This window comes from Gavia stellata, chromosome 6 (genome assembly GCF_030936135.1).
Source record: "Gavia stellata isolate bGavSte3 chromosome 6, bGavSte3.hap2, whole genome shotgun sequence".
NCBI classification, from domain to species: domain Eukaryota; kingdom Metazoa; phylum Chordata; class Aves; order Gaviiformes; family Gaviidae; genus Gavia; species Gavia stellata.
This window is the reverse complement of record NC_082599.1, coordinates 49715698-49728866: the sequence shown is the minus strand read 5'-3', so window position 1 is coordinate 49728866 and position 13169 is coordinate 49715698. Positions and strand designations below refer to the sequence as shown.

General features: G+C 38.4%; 1 protein-coding gene across 1 annotated transcript in view; it reads right to left on the bottom strand.

The window, feature by feature from the left end:
• TRAK1 (trafficking kinesin protein 1) overlaps window positions 1–9891 on the bottom strand; it is a 114999-nt gene extending 105108 nt beyond the window's left edge. The window contains exon 1 of the mRNA XM_059818819.1: window positions 9773–9891. Within this exon, the coding sequence (XP_059674802.1) occupies window positions 9773–9858 (86 nt within the window). The 5' untranslated portion in view covers window positions 9859–9891. The remainder of the gene's footprint in view (window positions 1–9772) is intronic.
• Between the last annotated feature and the right edge of the window lie 3278 nt (window positions 9892–13169).

The following is a 13169-nucleotide window of genomic DNA, read 5'->3' as shown; positions in this document are numbered from 1 at the left end:
TGCTGAAACAACATTAAAATGCATGCCCAATAGCAGCAGAGATCTCCAGGCCATCACTTGCCCCATAAAAATAACAGTTTTGACTTTGTTTAACAAATTCTTGGTCATCCTTTTGGTTAGAAAAAAAAAGCAGTCCAAACAGTTCATGCAGCAGTTCAAGCAAAAGACAAGACTGTATCCCAAAGAGAAAACTGCAGTATTTCCCCTAGCAGGATGCAGGGAATTAAACATTGTAGTTATTCCTACTGCAGAGTAGAGACATGGGTACACTAGCCCACCCTTACTTCCTTTGCTGTTCTGGATCCAGACTCAGTTTTCAGAAACATAGTTTATTCATCTGTACCAACTGCAAAGTTCAGCAAAGACACGACCCCCAGTTTCTACTAAGAACCATTTTCTGTTCTCCTCAGTAAAATATTCTGCCATCACTTTGAAATTGCCACTTTATAATATTCCATTCTTCTTCCCTGTGCTCGTATGTGTCTGTAAGATCCCATGGCCCACAGCAGCGAAGCTCAATTCTCACATACCTGTCCCTCACCATGGAAACAGAAAAGGAAGAAAAAACATTGTGCACATACCTCATTTATATTATTAAATTAAAAAATCATTGTCAAAATACCCTACTGATACTCATCATTAGGCTGGAATCTCCATGGCCAAAACAGGAAGCACAGTAAGTTTCCCACGACTCAGGCCTAGCAATAATTCCCTTGTAAATTTCCACTATCATCAACACCAACAACTGACATGTCAAGCCCAAAATAAGCCACCATCCTATGGGTAGAAAAGGCAGCCAGCTTTGAAGCAGCAGTAAGTCTGGGGTGAATGTCTTGGTACTGACAAGTTGCACCAGAACCTTCCTAGAGCTCTCTTTCTTTTAAGAGATCCACAGGTTTTCATTGTAGGTCTGTAGTTCCACCACTCACGCCCTTGCTCCAAAGTTGCTGTTCAGTCCAGACTCCACAGTCACCAAAATCCACACCAGCTGTCTGCACAGCCCCCCTGCTTACAGCCCAAATGATCTCTGTGCAACTGAAGTATGGCATGCTGCTGCTTTCCCAGCGGCATGAGCCAATGCTGAAATGCCCTCTTCCTCAGTCTCACGCTACCTACACTGACTGCAGTAGAAACATGAACGTTTATTAATAAGCAGGAAGAAAAGGTCAGCAATTTGACTTGGATCCATGACTTTCTAGGCTAAGATCAGTTGCACAGTATGCCAGAAGGGCCAGATAAGAGACCAGCTTTCCCAGAACATACCATGAAACTGCATGGAAACAACACAGCATACACCTATACAGTCTCCTACAGAATCCTACTGCCAAATGAGTGCTCATACAGCCATGTCGATACAGAACAGAAGGGTGTTTTACAACTCCCGCTGATTTCAGATAAACCATGCTAAACCTACAGCGAAACAGGAAAAAAGCAACAGAAAACAAGTCCAGCAACACGCAACAGATCACTTAACAACTGGCACTATGTTTTGGGTGGATTTTTGCAAGTTTTCTTCTTCAAACTTTTGCATAACAGTATCATTTCATAGGTTTCCATTCTTCCTCAGTCTTTACATTGTGTTCAGACCTGAAGGCACTGAATGTAGAACAGAGCTGTTCATTAGCTTTTCGAAGGCCTCTATATAGAGATACCAATTTACAGTGCAATTAAGAAACCATACAAAACCCAAATATAGAGCTAGCACAAAGAAGAATATTTTCTTGCTACTGGAATGCATATATAATTTATTGGCATGGTGTTTAGCTGCAGGTTTCTGAATTCAGACAGATTTTTCTTCTTTTCCCTTGCACAAGTTTGTTCTTAGCTAATAAGAAGCTTGTTTTTGCAGTCATGCACCACAGCTATGTCACTTAAGATACATGAATTTCTTCTGCACATTAATGCACAGTGGTAGAGTATATTCCTACAGATGAAGGCAGGAAGAGAATCTGAGCATGCTCTATCCTTGCTCCAAACATACCTGCAGACATTACAGCTGCACAGTGCTGCCCAGTCATTCATAGTGCAAAAAGGGGGTCTTTGCTGAACCTCACGACTCAATGGGAGGGTCTTCTTGACAGTTTTGTCTGACCCTGTCCTCTATGCAGTAAATAATCCAGTGTACCTTGCCACTGGAACTGGTTAAAATACTGTCACATTTACCATAAAACTTAGTTAACTCAGTATTTCATATCAATAAAATATATTGTTGCTTCTCTCTTACAAGTGAAGTGCATTCTCTATCAATCCCATCTGTGACAATCATACGATAGTCTCAGCAGGACCAACACCCACCAGTCAAAATGAAGAAAGATGACATTCAGTATGAACCCATTCTGACTGGCCAGAGGAAAGAGAGACAAACATTTTGAAAGTTATTTTCAACTGAGATAAAAGGAAGCTTTTCCGTATCAGGTAGATGATACTACACCAGTATGAAAAGATAGTATAGTGGAACATATAAAACCTAACAATAAATAGTAAGAAGAGGAATAGCTGATCTTTCACTTCAGCATGCCTGCAAACCTTCCATTGCATGGAACATTATTTTATGAAACACTGTAGCAACTGACACAGCCTACCTTACTTTATCTTTGGTGTCCCCACAGCAATGAAATACACATCGCTGAAATGTTTCTGCTATGTGGCAGCATTCCCAAGTATGTCATTTAGAGAAGTCTCAAACAGCTTTGAATTCCATTTTAAATTCTCTACCTGCAAATTTTATTTGCAAAGATAAACTTGAAAGTGAAGAAAAGCACATTCACTCAGCCATGCACATGGAGATTGAAACGCTGGGGATGACCTTTGACTTTAGCACTAAAACAAAACACACATTAAAAATTAAAAAAAAGTTGGAAGGAAGGTGGGGGAAACCATGGCAATGTATTTAGGGGACTCTCACTAGCTATTTTGCCACCAGGAAAGAAACAGCAGCTTTCCTGCCCCAAGTTCATAATATAGCACATAATCATGTAAAATGGTGGCCCCTCTTGTGCTTTGTGCTATTTTTCTACCTCAGCTGTCATTTTGTACAATTATTCTGTGAATAAAATAGATCAAATTGAAGCTCACAAGAGCTTTTTTAAATATCAAATTTTAAATATTAAAAAGCTGCCTGTAGCTGAGTATCATGGTCAAATTAAAGGTTCCACAATTTGTAACAGTCTCCTTTTTCAGTGGCACTGTTTTCTGCATCACCCTTCCCTGGTTACCATGCAATCAGGAAAAAGCTTTGCATACAAGCAAATGCAGTGTACAAATTAATGCAACTCCCACTTAATCCAAACTGTCTCACATCAGAGCCTTTCCACTAAGGCATAGCGAAGAGCAGCATTCTCAGATTCACTCTAGTTAAAAGGTGTCAGTTTGTTGAGATCCAGGCAGCCTTTGAACACTGTCACAGTGAAAAAGGAAGTTTCCCTTGTGCAGTTCTACCGATTTTCCCTCAGTAACACAGAGATTATTCCTAGCCAAAACGCAAGCTAACAAACCTGAGAAACCTGCCTTTTCTTTGCAAGTTACCAGGAAATAACAACATAGTCACAACAGTTGGGAATGAAAGGTACCTTTTTTCCCCCCTTCCCTTTCCAAACCATTGGCAGCTCCCTTTTACAGCTCTCTGCCAGGACTCTGTCCCTCAGTGACTCTAAGAGTCTAACCAGACTGCTAAAAACAGCTTCTCAACTACAAGACATGTACATTATCAGCAGAAAACATTTCTGCAGACCTAGTAACAGCCCCACAGCTCGGTCTGATGACATGAGAGACTAAAGAGGCAGACTAAAGAATGGTTTGTTGAGTTAGGGAAACCTTTACTGCATGCCCATCCATGCCCATCACAGACAGAACGTGTATTTTTTTCCCCGGGTGATAGGCACTTTACAGGCATTCTCAAAAAATTGTATTGAAAATGTCTTTTTTTGCATTATAAGCAACACTGACTATAAAATCTGAATATGCTGGAAACACATTGATAATCTGAAGTACACTGAAATATACATTAGTTCACAATTCATCAGTCTTCCATGATTGTTTCTCTGGAGGTCTTTACAAGCAACATGTAATAACGTACATGACATTTTGTAGGCAAGTGCAACGCTCTTGAAGTTACTTTTCTCACTATAAAACAGACAGAGGGATTAAAAAGCTTGCCCAGGTAACTTCTGTATGGATACCTGCGTTGCTGGTTCTGTTGCTTCATTGCATGCTATGATCACTACAGGAAAAATGCACATGAGATCCTCCAGTACCCAAAGTTCAGAGCTACAGAATTAAAGGCCAGTTATAGAGTCTCAAAAAGGTATGCGAGGCATGTGTCCATCAAACCTTAAGAAGGGAAAATAATTTTGATAGTACTTCATGAAATGAAAGAGTGCTTTAACACTAACAATACTGAGTGGCTTGTTCCTTTCTATCTCTAGAACTGAGTTCTCTAGTTTAACAACAAGAATTTAATGGAATAAGGGATTGGTCTGATGTTCAAAAAAGTTGTACATAAAAACATTTGGTTTGCATTTTGGGAGGTAGCTGTAACAAAACCTACTTCTACTGCAAATGAATCATAGAGGTTGAGGCTGTCCTTCACATAGATGTTCATTCAAAAACTTGAGATGCGTGTTTCTTGTCAGTAGCAAAGCAATACAGTATTGTTCAATAAAGACAACATACAAGTATTTCCCTCTTTTCCCCTTCAAAAAGTTAGGTTTATGCTAACCAATAGATTCTAATTACTTTTAAATTATGGTAATTGCAGAGATGTAACAATAAGCAGGTAATCTTCAGATGCTGCATAAAATAGCATCCTGCACTGTATAACTATGCTTAAGTGCCATTCAAAACTTTCAAGATATCTTAAAATAAATCATCTTGACTCACAGCATCTGTATATGAGATTTTTTTAACTAAAAAGAAACTTGCCGTCTCTCAGAAAGATACAGAAAAAGTTAGCGAGACTTTGAAACTTCATACACAAAACTGTCCTCCCTGTATAGACCACAAACTTCTGCATCTTCTACCACTCATTGCTACCAGAGGACAGTACTGTGACTTACTCAAAATGGATGGAACAACAGAGTTTTTGTGTCGTTACAGAAAAACTCTGCAACCCACCACAAAGAGCCTTGGTCTGACTCTTATTCCCAATCTTATTCTATATGGTTCATAGAAGTTAGCTTTGTTCCCAGAGAATTTAAGCAGTGAAACATTCACCATCAACTTTAAAAGTTTTTAAACATGAAGGTGTCCTATTTACTCCGTCTCTGTTTTTATAAGGATGTTGAGGTATTTTAATTCTTCATACGGAAGACAACAGTAGCTTTCATAATGATACCTCCCAAACTGAATCTCTGGTTATGATGTTATAGATCCATAAGTACAGTTACATGTCATAAACTGTGATTGCAGCAAGGGCTGCAATTTTAAGAAGTTTGGGAGTGATATCAACAACACCTACTTTGAACACATGCTTCAGAAGCATTTTTTCTTGTACAGTTAAAATCCCCAGCTGCTTCCAGACCAACAGTATGATTTTACCCCAAATAAATTCCTGTGGAGAGTTGAAGTGATACTTGAAAGCATCAGTTTTTTTAAAGTAAAGATTTAGAGCGTGGGTGGGTTTTTTTCCTAAGCTTAGTGTAGATTTTAGCAAAGCAGAACTTTCCATGGCTACTGTAAACATACAGGGAATCCATTCTCCATTTGTTTTTCCCATGACACTTTCATCAGAGGGCAAGTCACATCAGTTACACTATGACCTTCCTACTGATGTTATGTTAATGACCACGCCAGAAAACAAGAAGTTTTCTGAATCGAGTTAAAAATTACTGTGCTGTTGATGTAATAGCTATAATTTGAATACAGTATTGGGAAACATACAAGTAAACTAGTGCTTAGGCATAACAAAAAAAAAAGAAAAAGGAAAAAGATTAGAAATCCCAGTGAACTTGCATCTTTCTTCAAGAGGCAGAGAAGAGTGAAGAATTTGTCTGACCTAAAAACTCTGCCATTTCAAGATAAACACTTAAACTGAAGTTTGTTTTCTTTTGTTTTGTTTTACATTGGAATGAGGGCACTGAGAGGGTGATGCATGTGATTTAACTTACCTGCTTTCCTCTCAACTTTGAGAGGCAAGGATCTTCCCCAATACATTCGTTGTCTCTCTCACCACTTCAAGAACTTCACTTAAGGGAAGAAAAGGAAAAAACAGGTTCAAAAGTCACCAACACTTCTCAGCAAGCGGAAGGATATCCTGACCAGAGCCACTACTTGTTTCACCTTCCCAGTCAAAGTTACCAGGAGCAGTACCAAACAAGTTTACTGAAGACTCCACTGAAAACTGGCTAAACAAGAACAAGTGCCAGTATCGGAAGGCCTATTTTCCTTCACTCTCCCTAGTACAGTTAGGTGTAGTTGTGCAGTAAAGTTGCTAATGTACTGCATTCCCTGAGAATAAAGAGTAGGGTTAAAGCAGGGAAGCAAACAAACAATCTGGCCAGGAACAAATAAAAATAAGCTCAAGGTCTCTTATATCAATACATGTCTAAATCAGAGTTTCCACATGATATCTGAGCTATCTATATTAAGCCTCTCCGGCCAGTCTTCCACTAAATTGACCTCAAGTGGCTTAAAGTTCACGTGATTTTTACAGCCTAACTAGGCAGCTATTCTTTCTGCATCTCCTGTATTGTACATTTCTTTGTCAGCTATATTTTTCAACTTCAGTTCCAGCGCTCTGATGAAACCTTGTATGTGTGAAGTCAAATGACATCAGGAAGCACATTTCATCTCTTTTAGAGAAAAAGGATTTCAGAATGAGGTGTGATCAAAGGAAACATTATCACAGTTGACGAGGAAATAGTTTCAGTATTTAAAAACCTAAGAACATGGAAACCACAAGGTGAAATACACTCCTATCACTTCCAATCCTCAGGTTTTCCCAGTAATTCCTGTACAGCCCCACGATGACTAGTAATGATTTGAAGGCAAGCTGTACTGCTCTAAAAGGCCACGTATCCACCTCAGTCTTTAATTTCATATTTGAAATGAGTTGTCTCAGAATAATTCCAACTAAAATCCTAATTAGGAAGACTAGTAAATGTATTCTAAATTGCATTGTTTAAAGACTTACTTAAGATTAAGCTATTCTGTTTTCTTGCTAGTCTGCAAAGACTGCAAGTTTTAGTACAGACCTACCCTTTGCTTTTATCCAAGCTCCCTTCACGCATTTAGAACCAGACTGCTCACTGAACAAGACCTCCTGACTACAGGGCAGTTTCTAACAGCACCTTTCACTAAGCTTCCTCTGCCTCCAACTTTTCTTCTTAGTATGTGTGTTAATGCCATGTTTTGGGACACAGTTCACCAGAAAGAAATAAAACTTATTTCCATTGTAGTCCATACATTAAACAGCAACACCTGGCATACACAAAGGGGAGTGGAGTTTGAGAAGAAATAAAAGTCTGTTGAAAAATATTTCTGATTTTACCATATTCCTTCAAAAAGGCTTTCTCCACAAGAACTGAAAATTGCTCAACACCTGTGTAAGGCAAATGTTCCTCCATATTTTAGAGATAAATAAAAAAATTGGGGACAAATTCTGAGCCACTCTGTGATGAATATAAGCGCCTCACTGGTAGTAGACTTAACGGAAGGAAACAAGAAGTGTGGTAAGTTAAGTGAACAGGGAGAACACAAACTCTTTGTATTCACTGTACCTTTATGTTCTTTATCAGGGGGTGAAACAGGAATTTACAAGAGGAGAAAGTGAGCCATATGAAAATGAACAAGAAAAATTCATCAGCTGTATTTCACTCAAGAACACTTCAGACTTTTTTTTAGTCTAATCCCTACAGACAAGGGCTCCTACTAGAATTCAGGTGCCCTTCGGTTGCCATGTAATCCTAGCTGAACTAGTGGGAATGGAGGAGGAGAGTAAAAAGAGCTAAGAAGAAGGGTATTCTTTCTGCCTGACATGAACTCCATCTCTGTCCAGCTACAATTACGCTCCCATAATTTGCAAAGTCGTGTTACAGATGCTAACAACTCTACAAAAGTATGTTAAGGATTTTAGGTATTGCAGGTAGTGCCAGTCCAAAGCATTTTTATAAAGTTTTAAAATGTAAAGCTTCTGAATAAGAAATGTCAGCTTCCTTCAAGTCAGTCAATCACAGAGCAAGGAACAGTTATTATGGGCATTGTTCCAAAGCTAAATAGCTCCCAACCATGGAAAGGCCCTTTAAACTATTTTGGCTCTGAGATGAAATGGATTTTGTAACAAAGAGCATGTGAAAAATAAAGTTAAACTTTATTCCTTGTTTTAACTTGATTAGAAGCAGTCGCAAATTTTTTTTTACAAATCCACTAAATGTACTCATTCTTTTAACAGAGTTCAGACATAGCCAAGTTGTGGAGTAGTAAAAAGAATTAGTAAATTGTAAAGGGTTGTTCCTCATTTGATTATAGCAGTGAAGATTATTACACTGAAACTAACTGGTAAGCAAACAAATCCACAGTAACAAGGGGGGGGGGGGGGGGGAATCTAAATAGCTTTCCTACCTTCCAGCAACCAGAACACAAACACATAAGTCTCCAACAGCAATCTAAAATTTCAGAGACAAAGTTTAAAAAATTGTTCTTAAAAAAAATTTTTATGAAGAAAATAGTTCATACCATCCCAAATTCATGCATTGATTTTTAACCATTTTGCTTTTTTGTGTTTTAAAGTTCTGGTTTCAAATTTAAACACAGATAAGAAAAGCAAACTAAAAGCATATCCAGAAAATGAGCTTAATAAAATTATGACATCCCTAGTACAAGTTATCTTGTATTTCAAAGGAAACACTCATGCCTAAGCTCCTTATATTGTAGGAATTTCCATTTTAACAGCAGAATGAAGTCCAGGATACCACTTAGACAGGCATCACTAATAGCATAGTATACTTCAGTAAACAGACTTAAAGTTACCGAAGTATCTATCAATCAGCATATATGAAGATTAATACACATAGCACATTAATATTAACACATTTCCTGCCTCTGATGCTCGAGGATCGCCAATAGAAATCAGTGACAAACGAATTGTCCTATGAATATAGGACAATATGTGTATCCCAAATAACCACAATTTCTTTGCAGTTGAAAGCCTGTGAAACTGTGCAAGTAATTCAGCTTGCACGGATCTGCCTGCTCCCACAACACTTGTTTAATAATAGTATCACGACTTAAGATACCTGATGCCCAAAGCAGTTTCATCTGTAACCTTAAAAATATTCGCTTTCTCAAAAAAAACCCCTTATGGTGGCAGGATTTTAAATAGCGTGGCAGTTTATATTAGGACTAACTTCAGACCCTGAGGTAGTAAGGGAGAAAGCAGCCACAGTAAACAGGGATCCTTGACCCATTCAAGCACAGTACACTGTCCAGGCCCTACTTTTGCACATCAAAGCATAAGTCTTTCCCCCTGCCCCACCAGAACAAAATCTGCATCTGACAACACAAGAGCAGCTCAGCTCAGCATTATTTGAGACAGAGGCCAGGCAGTGTTATGCAGCGCAGTAGTTGAAAAACAGCATTCAACTAAACTGCAGAGTAAGGGAATCTGAAAAGTACTAAAGCAGCATTTGCCATGTTCCCTTCCTTTGTCTGCATTAATTTAAAACATGGCTAGCAATGCCTCTGCATACACACTACATACATACTACATTCAAAGCTAAGCTCTAAGAGAGACAAACAGTATCAGGGGATTACAGCTCCGTATCAGACATTGCTGTACCTGGATTTCAACTCTTTTTGCTCTTGATCATCCGCATAGCATTCTTCCTTTCTTGAGCCTCCTTTTCCCCTCCAGAATTTCACCATTTGGCTAGCAGGCTCACTTAAGTGTCGCTTCTATTTGTGTTTCCCCCACATGAACAGTTCTTGATGCTGTAAGGTCATTTGAATGCAATTGTAACTTTGGCTCACGCACAAGTTTCCTCGCCCTCTCTTGGCAGAGCAGTTGCACAAACTACCAAACTGAGTCAAAAGAGAAAGGGTTAGACTACTCCTCTCTTCAGTCTGCTGCATTAAAACCTTGATCTTTCCAGTGCTTTTTACAGTATCTACATTCTTAACCACGTCCAAAATTTTTAGTTTGAGCACAGGGCAGTATAGACAACTGTATGCAAACATCCTCTGGACAGAATAGATGTTAGCACATCTTTTCCTCTTAAACATCACATAGAAAACATAAACAGGGAAGTGTATACCATCATGAAAACACTACCAAGTGTTTCCAGAGTCTTCACAAAAGTAGTAAGATTTATCTATAGAACAAAATAAAGCAGTACTTTAAAACTGCATACATTTCAAAAGACTAAGGCTTTCTGCTGCAAGTCTTGAAACACTGATGAGAAAACAGAGCTTCGAGCTCATCTGGCAATCACACAAGTACTCCCACAAATTAAACCCCATTTTGCTGACCTTACCCTCCAAAGGGAAGCCAGTCACGAACTCTGCCCTCCTCAAAATGGCATTTTTATACAGTGCATGAGCTGTCACCTCAGCAAACTTTGCGTTTTAAGAATTTGGAAATAATTTATCATTCCTCAAGAAAACTATTGAGCAATTCCCTTTCTTAATTTCTCCTCCAAGACAGATCACAACAGTGATCACATTCAGGACAAGTATGCAATTGGTGCCACCTCTTTTCCCAGTAGTAATTCTCTTTGTGGACTGATTGAACTCTCAGTGTCAAAACAAAGGAAGTGTAAACATTGTCCTCCAAGGGTAAGTTCACACCAATGACAAAGTTTTGAATCTTTGTAGATATGAAATGCAACTCCTTCCCTGCAAAACCGCTCCAAAAACAGATGGTCCTTTAGACAAAATAAAGGATAATGCAATTTTAAACATTTCCTATCTGATCTTGCTTATTAGAAGTGACCTTCCCACTAGTGTCTAACTATCTAGATTTTTTAAAATTTCAATTGTAATTATGCAAAAGGCTCACACCTACATCGATGGTTATTTACATATGCTTCCTATTCCATCAAGCTTTTGGATGCTGACAACCCAACTCTGATCAAAAGAAGATTCCTCATTTTGGACTAACTTCTTACTATATGAATTCTTTACACTCGTGCATGTTTTCAGATTGATTTGCATTCAATCATCCTGTTAGTCTTCAGTTCAAGACTGAGCACTGTTATTCTTCAGTTCAAGACTGAGCACAACTGTATGCCTGGATAATGTCCAGCCTTTAAGATACCTAAACCGTCATTTACTTTATGAGCGGAGCTGCAGATATTCCCAGTGCCTTTTCACACCACTGTTTTCCTGCTTCACAACAGTCCTGACTCATGCAGTTTTAACATATTAAAGTGCACGAACTGTTATGAATATCAGGCTGTGATTACAGAAGACTGGAATTCACCATATGGTGAATGGTGGATTTGATGAGGTGATTTACATTTGTAAATGTAATTCTATTCCCATGTGCACTTCTATACTTCAACTTAAGCTTGAACACAAAGACCTGCAATAGGAGAAATTAAATTTGAGCCTGATAGTGAAGTAACAAGATCTAAAGTAATAACAGATGAAAGTATTTCACATCAAACTTTTCATTGACAAAAATATTGTACCTGTCCTATTTCAAAGATGACATCTTCCCATCCCACTTAGTTCCACTGTTAGGGAGATAAATTTTTTCCAGTACCACAGAACTTTAAAACACAGAGATACAGAAAAAGAATTAAAAAAAGTTTCCCTTTCTTCCCCAAGAGTGGAAAAAACCAAAAAGAGTAGGAAAGAAATACAGCAGTAGACCTTCAGCATTCAGTATCTATTCAAGACAATCCAGAACTAACATTTGCAGCAATATGCAAATACAGCACTTTAGTGGTCAGGGAATGGAATTAAATACTCTTTTGAAGGCTGACATTTCAGACAAAAATGTTTCTTTTCACCAACGTGCAAACCTAAGAAGAAAGATTTCCTGTTCGTACCCTTTGTGTACAAGTTGGGATTTCCACAGATGTTTCCCTGAAATCACAGCAGATAAAATATCTTGTGAAAATCCATTTTTTGTTTTCATTAATTTTTCAGTTACAAAATTTACTGTTTCTGATAATTAAGAATTTTTCAACCAACGTTTTCCTTTTAGATGTCCCAATGAGTCCATGTAATTCTCATCTTCCATCTGTCTTGCCCATGCATCTTCAGCAGCAGGAAGATTTGCTGACACTATAATCAAGAATTAAACTGACAGATTATTTATCCTTTGCCAGACTGTGTCACTGTTAAATATTCAATGAGAAAAATTAAGATTTAACTCTACAGCTGACTGGCTACTAAACCTTGTATAGATTTGCTTGGGTTTATTATTCGGCAACATTTATTCTGAAACACAAGTCATTGCTTTGTATGCAACCGTGGATGTGAATTGCCAGATTAGTGTACCTCAGACCTTCAAGGCATTCTACCCCATTCTAATTTAAATAATTGATTTGTTGTTAGATAAAGGAATCATCAACTATTCACCTGACTTTAACAGGGGAAAAGCAGTTTCGGTCAAGACAATCTGTTGAGCAGCACCTGGGTAAACAGTTACTGAATGATCACACACCCCCTTTTTTTTTTTATTTTACAAAAACAAAAGGCGTGTATAAATCCCAAAGCATATTTTACTCAAGATACTTGCAGTACATGCAGTGAGACTAAATTCTCACAGAAGTGCAATCAGCTCTGCTCTTGAAGGATGGGAAGACAAAAAGATAACAACAAAAGGGAGAACAGCAAACGACAGATTTGGACACCTGGGCGTTACCCCAGATTTTGCAAAGTATAAATATAGGACTCATAAGCAACAAGCAAACATATATTTGGTGCTGTTTACACACAGATTTTTATAAAGAAAAGTCACCTTGCTGATACTGTAAGACCTCCGAAGCCTCAAGGCATTAACCTGATGTCTCCTGCCTACCCATAAAACATTACGCCACCACAGTAGGAACAATCCAGTACTGCATGACCTACATCATCCATCTACTCACACTGCATATCCTCAAGAGCGTCTGCTTCATGGTGGTTCTGCAGAGGTATCTGGAGTAACTCAAGGCTACAGTCTGGCACATCAGTTCTTTGACAGTCTATTTGCTATGGGAAAAAAACCCCAACCAACCAAACAA